Here is a 23,433-nt window from a genome sequence, read left to right as displayed (position 1 = left end):
ATTTTATCTGGAGAGTTGTGACGATCTCCATGAGCACAAAACTGCTCATTTTTTGAGAGACATTTAGGTAGAGCAAACTTTTCTAAAACAGACATGGGATTCCCATCTGTCTTACTTCAAACAGCTCACAGCTCAACAGATATACTGGCAGTCAAGTGGAAAAAGATCTAAACAAGAGATGTTTGCATTGAGACTGTTTATCATGAAGAGGGGCTGTTTGTTTGGAGAGTTTATACTCTAGTGGTGGTTAATGGACTGTATGCTTTTTGCAAGGGAGAGATCCTAGGATCTTTGGATAGTGTGTGTGTGTGTGTTTGAAAGTGTAAGAGAGAGCGATTGATGAAGAGAAAATGGAGAGGGTTTAGGGTGTGGGATACAGAGAGTGGGTGTCTAGATGCTAAATGTAATTTGTTGAATGTAATGGAGGCATTCACGCATAATTTGATGTCTTCCATTTTAGTCTTTTCAGCTCTGATGCACTCACTGAGCCACTGCTTGTCATCATTGTTAATGTGTTTTATCATTAAACAAGCCTGTTGCCTCGGCTATGTAGATTCCTGCTCTATTCGGCACCTTGCAACGCGAGCACACACACACACACACACACACACACACACACACACACACACACACACACACACACATGTTAACCATGACTTTGACTCTCTTCCTCTGGCTGGTGGAGGTTTGTTTACCATGACTTTGACTCTCTTCCTCTGGCTGGTGGAGGTTTGTTTACCATGACTTTGACTCTCTTCCTCTGGCTGGTGGAGGTTTGTTAACCATGACTTTGACTCTCTTCCTCTGGCTGGTGGAGGTTTGTTTACCATGACTTTGACTCTCTTCCTCTGGCTGGTGGAGGTTTGTTTACCATGACTTTGACTCTCTTCCTCTGGCTGGTGGAGGTTTGTTAACCATGACTTTGACTCTCTTCCTCTGGCTGGTGGAGGTTTGTTTACCATGACTTTGACTCTCTTCCTCTGGCTGGTGGAGGTTTGTTTACCATGACTTTGACTCTCTTCCTCTGGCTGGTGGAGGTTTGTTTACCATGACTTTGACTCTCTTCCTCTGGCTGGTGGAGGTTTGTTAACCATGACTTTGACTCTCTTCCTCTGGCTGGTGGAGGTTTGTTAACCATGACTTTGACTCTCTTCCTCTGGCTGGTGGAGGTTTGGGGTAGAGGTTTTTTCTATCAAATCAAAGTTTATTGGTCACGTACACAGTTTTGCAGATGTTATCGCGGATGCAGCGAAAGGCTTGTGTTTCTAGCTCCAACAGTGCAGCAATATCTAGCAATACAGTAATATCTGTTTTCCTGGGGTTTTGTGAACTTTTATGTTGTTCAGTCATACTGTTGTTCCGGTCATATTGATGTTCCGGTCATACTGTTGTTCAGGTCATACTGTTGTTCAGGTCATACTGTTGTTCAGGTCATACTGTTGTTCCGGTCATACTGTTGTTCAGGTCATACTGTTGTTCCGGTCATACTGTTGTTCCGGTCATACTGTTGTTCCGGTCATAATGTTGTTCAGGTCATACTGTTGTTCCGGTCATACTGTTGTTCCGGTCATACTGTTGTTCAGGTCATACTGTTGTTCCGGTCATACTGTTGTTCAGGTCATACTGTTGTTCCGGTCATACTGTTGTTCAGGTCATACTGTTGTTCCGGTCATACTGTTGTTCCGGTCATACTGTTGTTCAGGTCATACTGTTGTTCCGGTCATAATGTTGTTCCGGTCATACTGTTGTTCAGGTCATACTGTTGTTCCGGTCATAATGTTGTTCAGGTCATACTGTTGTTCAGGTCATACTGTTGTTCCGGTCATAATGTTGTTCAGGTCATACTGTTGTTCCGGTCATACTGTTGTTCCGGTCATACTGTTGTTCCGGTCATACTGTTGTTCAGGTCATACTGTTGTTCCGGTCATACTGTTGTTCCGGTCATACTGTTGTTCCGGTCATACTCTTGTTTCGGTCATAATGTTGTTCAGGTCATACTGTTGTTCCGGTCATACTGTTGTTCCGGTCATACTGTTGTTCAGGTCATACTGTTGTTCCGGTCATACTGTTGTTCAGGTCATACTGTTGTTCCGGTCATACTGTTGTTCAGGTCATACTGTTGTTAGGGTCATACTGTTGTTCCGGTCATACTGTTGTTCAGGTCATACTGTTGTTCCGGTCATAATGTTGTTCCGGTAATACTGTTGTTCAGGTCATACTGTTGTTCCGGTCATAATGTTGTTCAGGTCATACTGTTGTTCAGGTCATACTGTTGTTCCGGTCATAATGTTGTTCAGGTCATACTGTTGTTCCGGTCATACTGTTGTTCCGGTCATACTGGTGTTCCGGTCATACTGTTGTTCAGGTCATACTGTTGTTCCGGTCATACTGTTGTTCCGGTCATACTGTTGTTCCGGTCATACTGTTGTTCCGGTCATACTGTTGTTCCGGTCATACTGTTGTTCAGGTCATACTGTTGTTCCGGTCATACTGTTGTTCCGGTCATACTGTTGTCCAGGTCATACTGTTGTTCCGGTCATAATGTTGTTCAGGTCATACTGTTGTTCCGGTCATACTGTTGTTCAGGTCATACTGTTGTTCCGGTCATACTGTTGTTCAGGTCATACTGTTGTTCCGGTCATACTGTTGTTCAGGTCATACTGTTGTTCAGGTCATACTGTTGTTCCGGTCATACTGTTGTTCAGGTCATACTGTTGTTCCGGTCATACTGTTGTTCCGGTCATACTGTTGTTCCGGTCATAATGTTGTTCCGGTCATACTGTTGTTCCGGTCATACTGTTGTTCCGGTCATACTGTTGTTCCGGTCATACTGTTGTTTCCGGTCATACTGTTGTTCCGGTCATAATGTTGTTCCGGTCATACTGTTGTTCCGGTCATACTGTTGTTCAGGTCATACTGTTGTTCCGGTCATACTGTTGTTCCGGTCATACTGTTGTTCCGGTCATACTGTTGTTCAGGTCATACTGTTGTTCCGGTCATACTGTTGTTCAGGTCATACTGTTGTTCCGGTCATACTGTTGTTCCGGTCATACTGTTGTTCCGGTCATACTGTTGTTCCGGTCATACTGTTGTTCCGGTCATACTGTTGTTCCGGTCATACTGTTGTTCAGGTCATACTGTTGTTCCGGTCATACTGTTGTTCCGGTCATACTGTTGTTCCGGTCATAATGTTGTTCCGGTCATACTGTTGTTCCGGTCATACTGTTGTTCAGGTCATACTGTTGTTCCGGTCATACTGTTGTTCCGGTCATACTGTTGTTCCGGTCATACTGTTGTTCAGGTCATACTGTTGTTCAGGTCATAATGTTGTTCCGGTCATACTGTTGTTCAGGTCATACTGTTGTTCCGGTCATAATGTTGTTCAGGTCATACTGTTGTTCCGGTCATACTGTTGTTCAGGTCATACTGTTGTTCCGGTCATACTGTTGTTCAGGTCATACTGTTGTTCCGGTCATACTGTTGTTCAGGTCATACTGTTGTTCAAGTCATACTGTTGTTCCGGTCATACTGTTGTTCAGGTCATACTGTTGTTCCGGTCATACTGTTGTTCAGGTCATACTGTTGTTCCGGTCATACTGTTGTTCTCGTCATACTGTTGTTCCGGTCATACTGTTGTTCAGGTCATACTGTTGTTCCGGTCATACTGTTGTTCCGGTCATACTGTTGTTCCGGTCATAATGTTGTTCCGGTCATACTGTTGTTCCGGTCATACTGTTGTTCAGGTCATACTGTTGTTCAGGTCATACTGTTGTTCCGGTCATACTGTTGTTCCGGTCATACTGTTGTTCAGGTCATACTGTTGTTCCGGTCATACTGTTGTTCCGGTCATACTGTTGTTCCGGTCATACTGTTGTTCAGGTCATACTGTTGTTCCGGTCATACTGTTGTTCCGGTCATACTGTTGTTCAGGTCATACTGTTGTTCCGGTCATACTGTTGTTCCGGTCATACTGTTGTTCCGGTCATACTGTATGGCTGTGTTTGCAACCAGTATTTCACTGCACTCCGTAGTCAAGATGTTTTTCATCTGTTTAGAAATATATCTTAAGGTGTGATGATGAAACACAAACAGGCAAACACTCAACAAGAAACACATCCTTTTAATGTACTGTGTGTCTGGATTAAGCATTTTTCTGCTTCTCTAAAATAGACCTAAAACACCTCAGAGGTGTATATCCATGCTACTTTCCCCAATGACAAATAGAAAAATACTCAAACTTCATTTCCCCTTTCAATAAGAGTCAACAGAAAGTAATAGCTAAACCAACAAGTGAATTGTGATCTTTTGAGATAGTCTGGCATCACGTTTTAAACTAGGGGTCACCTCATCGAGAGTGACGTGATGACCTGATCTTACTAAGGCCTGGAGTTTCTCACAAAGTCAGGAAAGACTCCTGGCCCTCTCATAGCCCTGTACCAGGCATGAGTGGTTGTTGTACCTTTTATATTGCTAAGTAATAAGATATCACAACAACGTCTTAAGGAGTATATAAACCCGCCAGGTGACCAGCCAGTCACAGGACGCTGTTATCTGACAAATGTCACTCCCAGAACTAGGTTTTACACCCTGGTTTAGTGGCATTGATAGACATCTCTCTAGCCTACATAAACACTGTTGCACTGTTATTGTCGGTCACCTTCTCACTAAGATAACAGAGGATTGTCATGTACGCATTACATTTTGCGACAACAATACTAGGCATAGGACAGGGAAGGGAGGGAGTTACGGCTCCCTGTTAGGCCTATTTGTTTTCGTAATCTGTGAGCGGCTGAGGTTGGATGAACAGCGGAAGGTTTATTTGAACCTAACCTGCTTTGAAAGGCTACACTTATCTCTAAATACGCTCTATGTATAATTTCATTCTTGCTGGTTTAAGAAAATGGGGATTTGCCTCTGAGCCTTTAGGAGGATAGAATTCAATGCAGGTTTTATTTTCTTTAGCCCCCTCATTTGTTAGGATATTTCCCTCGATCGTACCAGTAGAGAGTTGCAATGGTTGGATTACCATATCATCTATTCCGTTCAAAATATTAAAACATGAAAAAAAGATCAAGTGTACATTTTCGTTCTTTGGAGGATGACTGTGGTCCAATATTTTGCATGTAACTTTAGAAAGCTAATACCCTCCAGTCGATTCTCTTTCTACTGTCTTTTAATTTATTCATTTGAACAGCTCTTTTCTTCCACGGCTAAACACTTTATTGCCTCCGTTCCTTTGGTTCAAATGCTACTGAAAGGATCAGATAATATGAATAGATAATATGAATAGAGGCTTTAACTATGGAAGCAGAGAGGGAGTGGAGCGGGAATGGAGGTGAAGGAGTTTGTGGTGAGTTCCAGGGCTCGTCTTGGCCTCTGAGTGGCACAGCCTTTTGTGCATAGCCCTGGAGCGCTTCATTGAGGGCCCATCGATTTCAGGCCCAGCGTCTAGCTAGCTATCCTCCATTGCTTCCCTATCTGAGCGCCGCCACCGCTGTTCACAGATCAATGGGGAAATGGAGTGTTTGATAGGACTAATTCTGCCTGGCTCATGGACTGTGTCTGCCACAGTGCTTCTGTCGAGGGCTAAGGAGGACTGAGGTGCACCCGCCTGCTTGGCAGCTGGTGAATGCAAGTTCTCCTGTGGTCCCTAAGCCATGTCGTCCTCCTCTAACGGAGTGGTTGGTGTTGAGCCTCACATGCCTACCCAGCACTCCACACTGTGATCTTCCCCGCTGCGCCACAGGAAAGAATCCCACTTCATTGTGACAGATAGGAGTGATGACTCATCGTATTAGGCCTTCTCATTTGGCTTCCAGTGGTATTCAAACTTTTTCAGCTTGGACCCCATTTTTTCCCCACCAGAATTTCTGGGGACCCTACTTTTTTTTCACAATAATTTCTCACGACCCCACCCCACCTCAAATCTAATGACAACCTTAAAAACGGTACATTTACATTTTTTACTTCAACAAATAACCTTAAATTCTAATTGAAATGAAAAGTAACCAATAAATACGGTGAAGTTGATCATGGATTTTGTTTTTGCAACAACACAGATCTACAGACGGGAATCAAATAAATCTCTAACCAAAGAAAACACAATCCTTCCTGTAAACTTGGCAGTAGTGCTGAACCATTAGTGCATTTTGCGGTCGGTTTCGGTTACATTAAAAATGAAAGGTTTCGATTTCGGTTATTTGTGTTGAATGCTGTAACACAGAATAAAACAATGAATACAATGAAAAGTCCCATGATGGTAGTGACTGCCCATTACTGCTTATCACTTATTAACCATCATTTATTCACATTATTTTACTTTAATAAAATAATTCAATTCTTGTGTATATTATATTAGTTTTATTTGATTACTTTCTTAATGTTACGGTTTTCTTCTGGTGAAAGAGAGGAGGACCAAAATGCAGCGTGGCTCTTTATACATCTTTAATGAAAGACGAAAAATGAACAATATACAAAACAAGAAACACAGAGACAGGAACAATCACCCACAAAATACCCAAAGAATATGGCTGCCTAAATATGGTTCCCAATCAGAGACAACGATTAACACCTGCCTCTGATTGAGAACCACTCCAGGCAACCATAGACTTTCCTAGACAACTCTACTAAACACAACCCCATAAATCGAATAAACCCCTAAACAAGACAAGACACATAAATCACCCATGTCCACACCCTGGCCTGACCAAAAGAATAAAGAAAACACAAAATACTAAGGCCAGGGCGTGACACTTAATTCATTCCAAGTCATCATGTAATCGCTATAGAGCTGCTGCCTATGCTGTCTGACAAAAATCACTATTTTGTAGTTCTTCAAAGTAAATAATGCATGCTTTTATGACACCTGAATACCAACCATCAATTCCTTTGATCATGTATTTTCAGGTAGAGATACCTTGCCAAGCAACAGCTGATCTCTACATCCCCTCACGATACAGCATTCTTGTCTCCTCTGTAGCAGGCGTAAAGAAGCATGCAATTTCAAACTGTGCTGTCTTTGGAAACACAGACCGGACAATTAGATTATGGTCATTGTAGTTAATTACCATGTACGTGCTAAATTATGTAGAATATTGGCCTGCTGGAAACTACAACTCCCTACTATATTGCACAGTTCAGGCTGGATCTGATTCATCCATGGAGATTCTGTGCAATTTCACTATTGAGCTCACAGGAAAAAACAGAATGAAATAGAACTGATGTTTGTCAATTAGTTGTTTAAAAAACAGGCAATAACAGATATGTTGGTTAATCGCTCAGCACTAACTGGCAGCAAGCCAACCTGTTACCTGGATGTCTTGTCTAAAAAGCAAAGAAATTATAAGCTTCTTGTAGCAATACCTATTACCCAGAAAGCATCACAAACCCTACCAATTACCTAATTGACAGTCAACTTCAATAAAGGTATGAAAAAGGTACAAACACTTTCAGGTAATACATTCCACATGATAAATATCCCCACATCAATAGCAGTCAATAAATGTGATTTTCATAATAAACGGTTGTTAATCGACGTCTGGACATACATAATCAGGACATACATAATCAGGCAAGACTTTGGCTTATGTGACAGAGGACATTGGACAATAGTCACAAATATATTCACTCAATAAAATTGTATTTTTCAAATAATCTTTATCAAAATGTTTGTATATTGTCCAATACAATAATCTGTACTCTTAGTTGTTTGGTAAATTAATTTAAAAATATATATATATCTATAAAAATGTACCATTTTGGCACCCAACTTGAGGTTCACGACCTCAACTTTGAATCCCACTGTGATAGGGTGTCTGGTTGTGATATGAGAAGATATAAATCCCACAATTTGAAATTATCTATGGGTGTTGGGAGGGATAATGATAATTTTTTTCCCCTGAGCAGTGGACAGAACAGGGATTGAATCAAGAATCAATGGTGCGTTGATATTTTTTTTCTTCTGGCTCAATGTTTCCTGACTGTTACTCTGTCAGATGATTTACCCCAGTTTGGATCTCACTATGGGCCAATGCGGGTGAAGTAGCACTTTAGGAAGTCAAACGCACATTACTTTTCACAGGGTTCAAAATCGTAACTTTATCCCCGAATACAAGTTAAACATCATACGATATCCTGGGTATGGTACAGTATGCATGGTGTGTACAGTATCTGAGAACTCAGGTATTATTGATTGGACTCTATAGTAGCCGGGTGGAAGGTGGCGCAGCAGCTAGAGTGTTGGGCCAGTAACCAAAAGGTTGATGGTTTGAATATCCAAGCCAACAAGGTGGAAAATCGATGTGCCCTTGAGCAAGGCACTTAAGCCTAATTTGGTCCAGGGGCACTGTACTACTATGGCTGACCCTGTAAAAGAACACATTTCACTGCACCTATCTGGTGTATGTGACAATAAAAACATCTTTATTTTTTTTGTAAAAGTTTACAATGGAGATGCATATGTATTATCTAAAAGTCAAGTGTACTGAATCAATCCATTCATCCATTATGGAAAGTGTGGTCATGCTCTGAGAGACAGAAAGGGATTTGGTGTAAATATTTCATGCACATCACCAGTGAGTGAAAGGAGGAACACTTGATTCCATTGCAATGAGGGAAACCCTGTAGTCTACCCCTCAGCATACTATGCTGTCTGAACGTAATGTACTGAACGCTGCAGGAGGTTGATATCCCCCTTTAGCTCTCCTCAACTATACCTGGACTGGAACTCATCTGCAGACTGCTCATGAATCATTAAAGGGAAAGACTTCTCCTTTGAGAAGTCACAATGTCGTAGCTTCCAAAATGGTTTGGTTGCAAACCTGGAGTACGATTGGGGAATTTTTCAGAAAACACTTTAGGTTTCGCAGGTTGTCTATTTATAGAAACGATCAAAGCTGTTGGACTAACAAGATTTTTCTTGGAATAGAGAGAAGAATGGACCATTGGCTGAACAGTTTGACTGACACAAAACTGCTTCTGGCAAGAAAACAGTCTGTCTAAAGGGGTTCTCAAATCAAATCAAATCAAATGCCTCTCAGTTAAAGTGGGTATGCTGTATGCTTCCACTGTTGAGGGTTCAAGCCCTGTATTGTAAGGGTTCAGATGAGTTCAACTCAGAGTAGACTCATTAAATATAGATGCACTGAGAGCAGAAGTGAATTCAACCAGTGAACGCTCTATTAATAATGGCTAATAATAAAAGAAAAGAAAGAGTTTGAATGCCATCTTTTTAAATTGATTATCACCTTGCCTACATGGCTAATAGACGTGGGGTGCATCAACTTCTGCAAAGTCTCAAACTGGAGAGGACTAAAAATACAGGGCCAAGTGCGTCAGGGCGGCGGTAAGAGCCATGTCAGCTCATGATTAATTAAAATTGACGAATGTAAATGATTTCCCCGCCAGGCTGTACCTTTTGCAGTCATTTGGGCACAGTAGAGCATTTTGGCATCCAAGATGCTCTGTAATTGCTTAAATCTCACGCTGATTCCCCTTCTGTGGGTTTTAGGGTATCTCCAAAATAAACAGGGGGAAAGTGAAAAGAGGGAATGAATGCGCTAATTCTACCACCCAGAGTTCCTGAGCACAGCAGCACCCGCGATTAGAATGGTGCTTCTCTTTATTTGGCCGCTCGGAGGCCAGAGAGCGCCTGGAGGGGAAACAATTAGTCTATTCATAAAGAACATGCAAAAAAAGGTTTATTTCTATTTCCAAATCGTCTATATCATTGTCTGACAGCCGATAATTTCCCCATGTCATCATACACGTCTGTAGACACGAGCACAGTGCAGCACACAGCAGGCTATTGGAGCAAATAACAACCGTTTATTCCACAAATAGCCTGAGCTTGCCTTCACCTGTAACTGTGAACCATACATGTAAGTAGGGGCATGCTGTGGTTCTTTGTCAGGTCTGCCCCTTCGTCTGAAGAAATGAGAGGCTGGTGAAGGGGAGGCCTTCGATGGAATGTCTCCCACAGAGTTACATAGGTTGCTGTACTTGTTATTCCTCTGTGTCTGTTCTCCTTCTCTCCTAGTATGTCAGGACAGCAGCACTGGACGCTTCTGGCCATCATGGCCCTCCTGGTCCTCACAGTGACAGCAGGCGAGGGGGGGAAAGCTGAGAAACAAGGTGAGAAACACCGGCAGATTGGTAGCAGTCAGACAGACAGTTGATATGTGGATGGAAGGGGATCTCCTATTACAGTACCTGCTACAAGGTATGAATGGTAATTTGATGTAAAGCTCAAATCAGGTCAGATTTGTGCATAAATACACTTTAAGCAGGGGGGCTCACTGCAGACTCACAATGACAGATGCACATCTCGGTGCTTTATAAATTTGAATACTTTGACCTTTCACGGTGGTAGTGTAGCTCTAGACGGGCCTAATTACAGCCCACATAATTATGTTCCAGACATAACTGCAGTATAAGGTTGGTGTGTGTGTGCGACCCTGCAGGGAAGAAGGAGCGTAAGTCGGACTGTGGGGAGTGGCAGTGGAGTGTGTGCGTGGCCAACGAGGGTGACTGCGGCCTGGGCACCAGGGAGGGCACACGCACTGGCACCGACTGCAAGCAGACCATCAAGACCCAGCGCTGCAAGATCCCCTGTAACTGGAAGAAGCAGTTTGGAGGTGTGTGAGTATGGTCATGGGGAGCGGACTCACATTTACAATTCAGCACGAACATGACTGGTCTAGGGATTTTATGTCATGCTTTTTTGGTCATATTTTTTGTTGTGTATCCATGTCCATTAAAGGGGAAAACATGCTCCCACTCATTGGAGTAGGATTTCAGTTTAGCTTCCAATTCAGTTTTCATGTATGGACATGTATGGACCCCAGAGAATGCCTGGTTCAGGAAATTACAGCCTGGGTGTATACAGCAGGGATGTGTGTCATCTTCAAACAGAGCATGGGCTACCTGCTACTTTCCCTACTTGCTTATAGAGCACCACTTACTCCTGATTCAGCTCACACTCAGGCGGTCACGTGTGCTTTGCTAGCACACCTGAAGCGTCTTACCAGTCGGCGCCACATGAAAAGCTAGCTATTCTCTGGCGCTAGTGGGGACACTTCAGGCTGAGGAGTAAAGTTCACACATGCCCATATGCTACACGTGTTCACTGCCAAATTATAGGTACAGAGGCACACGCTTTTAGAGCACTCTGTTTTGAAGATCCCTGTAGAATTCCCAGAACAATGGTCCTGTCAACCCCCCCCCCCCCCCCCCCCCCCCCTCCACTCCCCTCATCCGAGTGCCCTGGGATTTCAGAGCCAGGTTACAGCGGCCCAAGCTGTTATCTGAGAGGAGTAGGGAAACGAGTGTCACAGCCAAGAGGGAGCTACGCCAGAGTCCAACAAAAGGAATGGAGAAAGATGGAGGGATGACAGACACACAAACAGACACACAAACACGCACACACACACACGAATGCGGACACATTCTTACACACAAGAACGGGGCATGGCTAACCTTTCCTGGAACAGCCCTGCATCCTTGGGGAGGAGTTTAAGGAGGACTGAATATAATGTAAAATAAGATCCTTAATGAAATCCAACCTGTAGACTGCTTAAATGTTTTCCTTCCATAAAGATAATAAAAGATAAAGTGAGAGAATGGAGGCCATCTTTGAAAGGCTGAGAATGCCAGACTGTCTGTGTATGGGAAAGACAGATGTAATCTTCAGAGTGGAGAAACTGGGCAAAATGGAGCATAAAGGAGACAATCCGGTCTTGGCAGGAAAGCCATACATTGGCTAATAACACGGTGCACCAGTTGGTGGTTGATAAAGAAAGTCCTGGGGCTGAGAATCGTTGGAATGTAAATATTTTTGCCAATATTACCAGTTCTGGTGTTTTTGAGTAGAAGATCAGATTATTTAATGGATTACAACAAATTTAAAAAAAAATTCCAGTAAAAGAAAGCATGTTCCTGAACAGCAGCTCTCTGAGCTTGAGGGTCCAGGTCTTAATTGCTGATTCTAGGCCGAAAAATGTTATTACATGTAATTTTCTGCTTGATCAGCTGTATTAAATCTATGGGATGTCTTCTGGGTGCTACAATCACCATAATACAAGCAACCTGGACTTAGGGGTAAACGTAACATAGTAATTACAAATCTGGGACACTCAAATGAGTATGATATGGTATGTATTCATTTGTTGTTACGTTCGTCGTTAGAAGGAGACCAAGGTGCAGCGTGGTAGGCGTACATTTCACTTTATTTTCAAATGACACAAAAAAACAACAAAATACAACCGAACATCAAGTTCTGAAGGCTCCACAGCAGCTATGCAAAAACAAGATCCCACAAATTCAGGTGGAAAACAGGCTGCCTAAGTATGATTCCCTATCAGAGACAACGATAGACAGCTGCCTTTGATTGGGAACCATACCCGGCCAACAAAGAAATAGAAAACTAGAATGCCCACCCAAATCACACCCTGACCTAACCAAATAGAGAAATTAACAGGCTCTCTAAGGTCGGGGCGTGACATTTGTGGCTGTCCATCCATTTTGTATGATATGTTACAAATTACAATAAGGATGATATGTTACGAATTCCAATTTGTTGTGAATGTTAGCTAGGGGGCTAAGTGGCTAACTCTAACATTAGCTACATGGTAGAGCCAGTTGGAGCTGTTCTGTGAAGGGAGTCACACACAGCGTTGTACGAGATTTTCAGTTTCTTGGCAATTTCTTGCATGGAATAGCCTTAATTTCTCAGAACAAGAATAGACTGAAAAGTTTCAGAAGAAAGTTATTTGTTTCTGGCCATTTTGAGCCTGTAATCGAACCCACAAATGCTGATACTACAGATACTCAACTAGTCTAAATAAGGCCCCTTTTATTACTTCTTTAATCAGCACAACCGTTTTCAGCTATGCTAACATAATTGCAAAAGGGTTTTCTAATGATCAATTAGCCATTTCAAATGATAGCTAACACAACGTGGCATTGGAGTGATGGTTGCTGATAATGGGCCTCTGTACGCCTATGTAGATATTCCATAAAAATAATCTGCCATTTACAGCTACAATAGTCATTTACACATTAACAATGTCTACACTGTATTTCTGATCAAGGATTAGCCCCTTTTTTTCAATTTTCGCCTAAAATGACATACCCAAATCTAACTGCCTGTAGCTCAGGCCCTGAAGCAAGGATATGCATATTCTTGATACCATTTGAAAGGAACAACGTTGAAGTTTAAGGAAATGTGAAAGGAATGTAGTAGAATATCACACAATAGATCTGGTAAAAGACAATGCAAAGAAAAAAACAACCATTCCTTTGTATTTTCTTTGTACCATCATCTTTGAAATGCAAGAGAAAGGCCATCATGTATTATTCCAGCCCAGGTGCAATTTACATTTTGGCCACTAGATGACATCAGTGTATGTGCAATGTTTTAGACTGATCCAATGAAACATTGCATTTCTGTTCAAAATGTTGTATCAAGACTGCCTAAATGAGCCTAATTGGTTTATTAATAACTTTTCATGTTCAAAATTGTGCACATTCCTCAAACAATAGCATGGCATTATTTCACTGTAATAGCTACTGTACATTGGACAGTGCAGTTAGATTAACAATAATTTAAGCTTTCTGACAATATCAGATATGTCTATGTCCTGAGAAATGTTCTTGTTACTTACAACCTCATGCTAATTGCATTAGACTACGTTAGCTCAACTGTCCCGTGGAAGGGACACCGATCCCAAAGAAGATTTATTAATGTTATTTTAATGGACAAATAATGTGCTTTTCGTTAAAAACAAGGGCATTTCTAAGTGACCTTAAGCTTTTGAACGGTAGTGTATATACAGTCGTTATGTCTGTAACAATCCTGTAAAATGTGTGTTTTGCATTGTACATGTATGTCTGTTGTAACCATCTTTCTGTAGGTGAATGCAAGTATGACTTCCAGGCCTGGGGAGAGTGTGACATGGTGACGGGGAAGAAGAACCGGTCGGGGGTGCTGAAACGAGCTCTCATGGATGCCACCTGTCCTAACACAGTGAGCGCCACCAAGCCCTGCGGCAAGATCCCCAAGACCAAGCTGCAAGGTAGGCTGAGGGGGAGTGTGGGAGAGCATACCAGCAAAGCCATAGATTTACATACAGTGCACGCCCCCCCACTTGAACTCAAAAATAAACATATCCAGGTGTTAGAATGGCCAAGTCAAAGTCCAGACCTGAATCCAATCGAGAATCTGTGGAAAGAACTGAAAACTGCTGTTCACAAATGCTCTCCATCCAACCTCACTGAGCTCGAGCTGTTTTGCAAGGAGGAATGGGAAAAAATGTCAGTCTCTCGATGTGCAAAACTGATAGAGACATACCCCAAGCGACTTACAGCTGTAATCGCAGCAAAAGGTGGCGCTACAAAGTATTAACTTAAGGGGGCTGAATAATTTTGCACGCCCAATTTTTCAGTTTTTGATTTGTTAAAAAAGTTTGAAATATCCAATAAATGTCGTTCCACTTCATGATTGTGTCCCACTTGTTGTTGATTCTTCACAAAAAAATACAGTTTTATATCTTTATGTTTGAAGCCTGAAATGTGGCAAAAGGTCGCAAAGTTCAAGGGGGCCGAATACTTTCGCAAGGCACTGTATATGGTACATATATGTCTTTACCAGTAGTGTCTATCCTGGGGGATTTGAATGGTAAGATAAACCACTGCAAAGGGAACACATGTTTGGTGAATTTTTAACTTACAATACCAGGAAATAGTGTAGGTACCAGTCAATATATCACTAGGCTAAAAATATATATACAGTACCAGTCAAAAGTTTGGACACACCTACTCATTCAAGGGTTTTTCTTTATTTTGACTATTTTCTACATTGAATAATAATAGTGAAGACATAAACACTATGAAATAACACACGGAATAATGTAATAACCTTAAAAGGTGTTAAACAAATCAAAATATTTGTTATATTTTAGATTCTTCAAAGTAGCTGCGCTTTGCCTTGATGACAGCTTTGCACACGCATTCTCTCAACCAGCTTCACTTGGAATGCTTTTCCAACAGTCTTGATGGAGTTCCCACATATACTGAGCTGCTTTTTTCCTTCACTCTGCGGTCCAACTCATCCCAAACCATCTCAATTGGGTTGAGGTCGGGTGATTGTGGAGGCCAGGTCATCTGATGCAGCACTCCATCACTCTCCTTCTTGGTCAAATAGCCCTTACACAGCCTGGAAGTGTGTTAGGTTATTGTCCTGTTGAAAACAAATGATAGTCCCACTAAGCACAAACCAGATGGGATGGCGTGTCGCTGCAGAATGCATCAGACCAAAGGACAGATTTCCACTGGTCTAATGTCCATTGCTCGTGTTTCTTGGCCCAAGCAAGTCTCTTCTTCTTATTTTATTTGGGTCCTTTAGTAATGGTATCTTTGCAGCAAATCAACCATGAAGGCCTGATTCAAGCAGTCTCCTCTGAACAGTCGATGCTGAGATGTGTCTGTTACTTGTGTGTCTGTCTGTTGTGTCTGATGTTGAGATGTGTCTGCATTTATTTGGTCTGCAATTTCTGAGGCTGGTAACTCTAATTGACGTATTATTATTGTTTTTGTATTTTTTAATTGAACCTTTATTTAACTAGGCAAGTCAGTTAACAACAAATTCTTATTTTACAATGATGGCCTACCCTGGCCAAACCCTCCCTTAACCTTGATAATGCTGGGCGCCGCCCTATGGGACTCCCGATCACGGCCGGTTGTGATACAGCCCGGGATCAAACCAGGGTATATAATGACACCTCTTGCACTGAGATGCAGTGCCTCAGACTCTGTGCCACTCGGGAGCCCTTATCCACTGCAGCAGAGGTAACTGGGTCTTCCTTTCCTGTGGCGGTCCTCATGAGAGACAGTTTTATCATAGCGCTTGATGGTTTTTGCGAATGTGCTTGAAGAAACTTTCAAAGTCTTGAAATGTTCCATATTGACTGACCTTGAAGTAATGATGGACTTTCGTTTCTCTTTGCTTATTTGTGTTGTTTTGCCATAATATGGACTTGGTCTTTTACCAAATAGTTATATCTTCTGTATACCACCCCTACCTTGTCACAGCACAACAGATTGGCTCAAATGCATTAAGAAGGAAAGAATTTCAACAAATTAACTTTTAACAAGGCACACTTGTTAATTGAAATGCATTCCAGGTGACTACCTCATGAAGCTGGTTGAGAGAATGCAAAGCTGTCAACAAGGCAAAGGGTGGCTACTTTGAAGAATCACAAATATAAAATATATTTTGATTTGTTTAACACTTTTTTTGGTTACTACATGATTCCATATGTGTTATTTCATAGTTTTAATGTTTTCACTATTATTCTACAATGTGGAAAATAGTCCAAATTAAGAAAAACCCTTGAATAAGTAGGTGTGTCCACACTTTTGACTGGTACTGTACATGGTTGGTTGAGGACAAAACACAAAGTTAAAGGATCCATTTTAAACACAATAGTCAATACATCGGAGAGTGAATCTCCATAAATGTGTGGAAGCGTTGGAAGATGATGTTACTTTCAGGTAATTAAACCGTCAGAAAAGGACCATATTCACCTGCTCCTTTTATGCTTCATATTTAAAGCACGTTGCCACTTTCAGTCAACTTTTTTCACCATTTAACCTTGTTAATGTATATTTATTAGCATACTATTTGGCAGTACTTTCACAGCTCACACCGATGACATCCTGCTGAAGACTCCACATCCTCTGAATGATTCATTCTGCGATAGTACTAGACTTGTCAGAGATTCATGTGTAATCCAGCTCCACTATGGTGGAATTAGCCTCTTCACTGAGCCTAAAATGTTCAGTGGGAGTGATTTCTATAAGTCTTCAACTCGGGTGAACTAAGGTAAATACAAGTGTTGAGCAGTACAAGTATGAAAATGTAATGCTGCATTCTCTCAGTAACTGCCAGTAGACATCTAGACTCACCCATTTAAAGAAGACGTCAGGAAACATCGATTTTTCTCTTTCAATTATGGAAAGCAGTGAGACTGAGATGGTCATGTGAGTTAGTCCAAACAGAACTACTGATCACAGGACATGACATGGAGGATTGCAGATGATGGTTTTAGTTGGCATTTCGCCCAACAGACATTATAGATTCCTAATGTATTTAGTCTTGGTTCATATCACCTGTCTGATACAATGAACTAGATGAGTATCTTAATAGAATAATGATGTTTTGATATCAATTCAATTGCATATTCAATATTTAGGTCAGCCACAGTTAGCCCTGTTTGTCTAACTACTTCATTCAATGTGCTGATGAACATTGCCATTCATCATTCATCAAACCGTGTTTAACATAAGACATTCTTTGCCATTCAGTTTGTTATAAGACCTCATGTCCAAACATGACAAAATGTTCCAAAAGCAAACCAGATGAATACTTTAGTTCAATGCTCCATCATTAATACAGTGACAGAATATTACCAACACATAGAGGCCAACACACAGATTTCCATCTATTTTCCCCACATAAAGGCTTTATTAACGACTCCCACTTGTCCGTTATTTAGCTGATGACTCCCACTGTTAAAACCAATCAAGTGAGAGCAGAAGTTGTTAAAAAATAGAATGAATGCTGCATGATGTTGCCGGTAAAGGACTCATGGGGCTAGTGTGTACATTGTGTCCAATCTGACTGCGTTTTGAGAAGTAGGCTACTGTGGTGATATGTTGAGAGTGTGAACCTGGATTAAGGGGAGATTTGGCAGCAGTAATCTGCTGTGTGATAGAGTGTGCCAGAACAGAACAGAATCTCCAGGAACGACTGGACCAGAGCCTCATTGTGTTTCAGGCAGGCTGCTTACAGTTAAGACAGTTTTCCCTCTTGAGGACAGAGAAAAACACTCCTGTCAATCTGACTGTGATTTTGGGTTCAAGACAAGTTTCCCTCGCCTCCTAATAACTTGGGAGTTAGGGAAATCAAAAGGCTAAACAGCTGGTAAGACTGTAAGACTCTCACTGTGACGGAAAAAACATGTCAGATTGACAGTGGAGTGGAACCCCTGGTTTGGGTAATGGTTCTCGAAAAAACTACAATATCGTTCACATAAGCTGAGCAAAGCCTATTTAGGATGTCACGTGTAAGGAATCTGATCCGAATTAAAAGCATATTTGTGTTGGTGTATTTCTTCGGTGCACATGTATTTCAGTGACAGAAATAGCAAGGTGACACACAGAAATAACATTATTTCTGCAGTGAATAACATTTAATGGTAATCTCTGTACAGTGTGTGTGTGTGAGCGCGTGCGCGCAAGCACATGAGCAGGACTGCATAGCTGTATGAATTATCATATACTCCCAAATGAATCCTGTGTGATGGAGGCCAGTCCTGTTTTAAGTCGGGCCTACTGCCCTGGGGAGGGTGAGAACCACAGTGTGAAAGGAGGAGGGATGACGGTGGAGAAGAAGAATGGAGAGAGTTGAAAAGAAAGACCTGCTATCTGAGAGTATGATTTCCGATGTCTGCCATTTGACAGATAAGCCCTGGTAAGCTAAAGGGTTACTGGGAAACAGAGGCTGACAATGTTTGTGTGTGTGTGTGTGTGTGTGTGTGTGTGTGTGTGTGTGTGTGTGTGTGTGTGTGTGTGTGTGTGTGTGTGTGTGTGTGTGTGTGTGTGTGTGTGTGTGTGTGCGCTTGCCTCTGTGTGTGTTTGTGTGTGTGTTGGAAGGGGAGGCAGAGTCACAGAGGAGGGATCAGAGGACTTGTAATGAACCCCGGCTACAGAGCGAGGGACTATCTCACTTCCGGCTGGGGCCCCCATATCCACCCAGTCATATTTACAATTCTAAACAAGCCACCTTGTCTGTTGCTGCCAGGAGCAATGAAGAAAACATCTGTCAGGCCCATAGTCTTGAGGAGACAATGCTGCGAGGCAGCGAGGGAGTGATCTGAGATTCAATGTCAGCTTCTCCCTTGTCTAACCTCAGGTAGAGACGGGCCCCACGGAATGAAACGGAAAGGCCGGAAAACAGAGAGTGACAGAAATGAAGCAGAAATGAAACATTATGAATACCTGTAGAATTCTCCGATTCTCCTCCCTCCTTACCCAGAAGAATGAGCAGGGGAGCCACAGTGGGGAGCAGAAAATGTCAGAGATGATTTAGGGGGAAACAAAAGGCTTTATAGTGATGAAAACCCTGCGGCTGCCGTCAAGGAGTTGTTTTACGGTTTATCATTCCCCTGAGAAGGGCTGTGTTGTTGTTTCTCTGTGTACAAGACAGCCCATTCAGACACAGAATTCAGTTTTATTGCACTCAGCCTGTTTCATGGCATCCCGGTTCAAAACACATTCTCTCCGAGCCGCTCTGATTATTATGAGTCTGTGTCAAAAGTGCGGTGGCAGAAATGAGAGCGGAGAGAGTACACAGTAATGTGCCTATGCAGCAGAAAGCACTCCGGCATGGTGAGAGCTCCAATCTCACAGACGGGGCTCGCAGAGGGAATGTGATCCTCTCTGTCTCCCTAGGGAGCCAAATGTGCTTACAAAGGCACAGGCAAAAACACAGTTAAACAAATTAAAACCGGCCAAACAAATGGAGCGAGGAGCAATTTTCAATGGATTTGTATAAACACCCACGTCCCAATCTCCAAACTCACAGAACTCTCTAGGCTTGTCCGCAACACGTATGCTTATGAGAAATGTATAGATTAGATAGCAGGTCCCTGGGGCATTGACGTCAGCATTATATTTGAGGAGGATTCGAGTGATTGCACACACATTATGCAAGTTAGTAGCACAGGCAACATCTGGTAGGCCATCATCAATCAGTTAGACACTTGTGAATCATGAGTCATCTCTAGGTCTGTGCATTGGCCTGATGCATATCGACCCTTACAACGGGTTCATTTATACCCACTTATTAATGATTTGTAAATTCTATACAAGCAAGGAATCATTACTTCTGTATTTACCGATGGATTGCATGTTTGTTTATCAGGGATGAACGATTAGCATCGGGATGATTTACAATACTTTATAAGCTGATTATCATCACATTCTTCACATTAATGCTCCACTGCTGATCGGATGTTTCACATAGATTATTAAAGGGCATGTGAAGGATAAGCAAATGATTCCTCAATGTTTTCATGACTTTGTTACTGTTTAATGCTGATGGCTTATTGTACTGTACATGACATGGCTTGGTACAGTATATTGGCTAATGCTGCATTGGTGGTGAATAGATCGATTCATGTGCTGTACATTTAAATCCAGTTTGAATCGTTCTAATATGTTGCAGTGGAGCAGCAACGTACAGTACTATTGATGGAGTGTTTGTTTATGTTGAGGACGTTTTTCTCAGATTAGCTGGAGAGGGTGGCAAGGCTTTCATCATCAAACTGACGTGGGAGGATCTTAAATTAGTAGCAGGTGGGAACTTGCTTTAGATCAGGTACAAAAAAAACAGGTGTTGATTAGCCAGTTGACATCCTCGTCTGTTACCGCCCACCAACAACATCCCACCCTGTAATCTACAATGATAGGAGCTCCTGGGGGAAACAGACTATAGATGAGTCCTGCCTTTTCCTTGTTGTTTACTTTCCCCCTCACGCTCTTCTAAACACACACACACACACACACACACACACACACACACACACACACACACACACACACACACACAGACAGACAGACAGACAGACAGACAGACAGACAGACAGACAGACAGACAGGCAGGCAGGCAGGCAGGCAGGCAGGCAGGCAGGCAGGCAGGCAGGCAGGCAGACAGACAGACAGACAGACAGACAGACAGACAGACAGACAGACAGACAGACAGACAGACAGACAGACAGACAGGCAGGCAGACAGACAGACAGACAGACAGACAGACAGACAGACAGACAGACAGATAAACAGACAGACAGACAGACAGACAGACAGACAGACAGATAAACAGACAGACAGACAGACAGGCAGGCAGGCAGACAGACAGACAGACAGACAGACAGACAGACAGACAGACAGACAGACAGACAGACAGATAAACAGGCAGGCAGACAGACAGACAGACAGACATGCAGGCAGATAGGCAGACAGGCAGACAGACAGACAGACAGACAAGCAGACAGATAGACAGATGGATGGATGGATAGAGAGCAAAATATATGTATGGGGTGTGTGTGTGTGTGTGGGGGGGGGGGGGGTTATGTTGCTCCTGTTCATCAGACCAGAGACTGGGGTATGGACTGTGGTTCCTGTCACGGCTGCCAGGTACTAAAGCCACTCTTGTGGGACGATGATAAAGCACTTTTCATGTTTGTCCACATGCACAGTAAACCTGTGGTAGGATTAACAACACATCCAGGGAATGAATGAGTGAGACAGGATCTTGAAGTGGAGTGCCAGTTAAGGCCCAAATAAAAATAGCAAAAGATATTCCCTGTTTGATGACCAATGACAAGTTCTACTAAAACCCAAATGGTTCATGATATCTAGAAAACTGGCAAATTCACTTTTCATGGAAGACTGTCTGAAAGGCAGGTTATGATCTTCAAAAACCTGACTGCAGGGTAAGTGACAGTATGCATGTAGATTCTAACCTGATGCCCACCTGTTTTTGCAGATGCCAAGAAGCCGAAGCGGGAGGGGAAGAAGAGGGAGCGCACCCCGATGGATTAGTGGTGCATCATAGGAAGCAGGAAGTGGAAGTTGATGCTTATACTGCCCTATCTCAGCATGGTTCCTATTTGTTTGTCCTGTAGGTTTATAGGGGCCTGTAGCAGCTACACAACAAAGAGTTGGATAGTAGTGATAAAATGTATTTCTTTCCTAATTTCTCATAGGAAAATATTGTAGGGGATTTAATACTCTGTGTGAATAATACAAATTAAGCATTTCTTACTAAAATGCTTAGCTTAACATTTTTCAGGGTCATTGTTGGAAAAACAAAATAGATTGGATTTTTGTTCATATTACATAACATCCTTTTTGTTTGAGGTGACAAAATTATTCTCACTCAAATAAAAAATAATTTCTTGCATGTCTTGATTTAAAGCAGCGTCAAGTTAAAACCTCGTGCAATTACTGGGGTTTTAAAGGTTATTTTGCTGGTACCCTCAACAGCAAAATTGCTAACAACTTTTCTAACAATTTTTGAGGGCATACATTAATAAGACACATAAGTACTCACTGATGTAAAGGAAATTCCTTTTCTAATGTTATCTACAGTGAAAGATGTAAACTTTTATCAGATGACTGTATACATTAGCTACTGTACTGTACAGTTGTTAGTGTGTAAGAGGTTGTGTCCAGTATTAGTTCTGGTCTTCCTGCTATTATAACTCACTTTGTAGTTCCCCCGCTCTCCAGTTGAACTCTGAGCAAAACTGTTATTGTAGTTTACAACTTGAGTTGACCTGTCCTAATTATGGATTACATTTAAAAAATAAAATAAAGTTTGAAATGATGTCCAAATATGTGTGATGTTTACTCACCCTGATTGAAGTAATTACATGTTGAGATGAAGTCATGGAGGCTTAATATGAAAGCTAAATAGAAACCTAATGTGTGCAATTTCCAATTCACGCCTAACAAGTGATACATTTCTCCACACCACTATCATTTCAATAATCTGGACGCAAAATGCCATGAAACATTTTTCATACACTTTATTTGAATTGATTTAAAAATTGAATATGGCACCATAAATCCACTGAATATGGTTAATATTTTACAGCTTCATAAGTGAGTGAGTGGCCAGTGATATTAACACTCAGCTTCATTGTCCAGAACTATTAAACAATCAACTAATGGCGCAAAGGAAACCATTAACATTGTTACTGTACATTAGGGGCAAGGGAGTATCATATTAGGACAAGGGAGGGTGAGAAGGGAAGGGAACATTCAGATAGCTATTAAACATGTGTAGACTAATGTACATTTCAACTGTACCTCATCCAAATGACATATAATGTATACTATAGAGATATATACAATTCAAATAATAGGTTTTTAACAGACACTATATCGACCGTATTAGGAGCCATGAGGCACAGTGGATGAGAGCATAATGATTAGATTTACGTACTGACGCAACTGAAAACTTAACACCCTGTACACTCGTAAGAAAAAAAAGGTGCTATCTAGAACCTTAAAGGGTTCTTCGGCTGTCCCAAAAGGAGAACCCTTTCAAAGAACTCTTTCTGGTTCCAGGTAGAACCCTTTGGTTCCAGATAGGGCTCTTTTGGGTTTCATGTAGAACCCTTTCCACACAGGGTTCTACGTGGAACCAAAAAAGGTTCTCCTATTCGGACAGCTGAAGAACCTTTTGAAAGAGTGTACATTGCTGTATATACATTTTCCACAAAATAGGTTTTTATCATTTGTAATCTGTTTGTCCATTTGAAGAGATATTTCAGTGAAGTCACACCTACAATGGTTCAAAATGGT

The 23,433-nt window shown here is 41.9% G+C and overlaps 1 protein-coding gene across 3 annotated transcripts in view; it reads left to right on the top strand.

The window, feature by feature from the left end:
* Window positions 1–22,458, top strand: part of LOC110490490 (pleiotrophin-A) — a 66,181-nt gene extending 43,723 nt beyond the window's left edge. For all 3 annotated transcript variants that reach the window (XM_090200782.1, XM_036944880.2, XM_036944879.2), the window contains exons 2-5: window positions 10,037–10,131; window positions 10,461–10,634; window positions 13,911–14,072; window positions 21,608–22,458. In XM_090200782.1, coding sequence (XP_090056908.1) covers window positions 10,038–10,131; window positions 10,461–10,634; window positions 13,911–14,072; window positions 21,608–21,663 — 486 coding nt within the window. In that variant the 5' untranslated portion in view covers window position 10,037 and the 3' untranslated portion in view covers window positions 21,664–22,458. The remainder of the gene's footprint in view (window positions 1–10,036; window positions 10,132–10,460; window positions 10,635–13,910; window positions 14,073–21,607) is intronic.
* Window positions 22,459–23,433: the final 975 nt, after the last annotated feature.

The sequence above is a fragment of the Oncorhynchus mykiss genome, chromosome 15 (genome assembly GCF_057628025.1).
Source record: "Oncorhynchus mykiss isolate SJ-2025 chromosome 15, ASM5762802v1, whole genome shotgun sequence".
NCBI lineage: Eukaryota > Metazoa > Chordata > Actinopteri > Salmoniformes > Salmonidae > Oncorhynchus > Oncorhynchus mykiss.
This window is presented reverse-complemented; position numbering and strand designations above follow the sequence as displayed.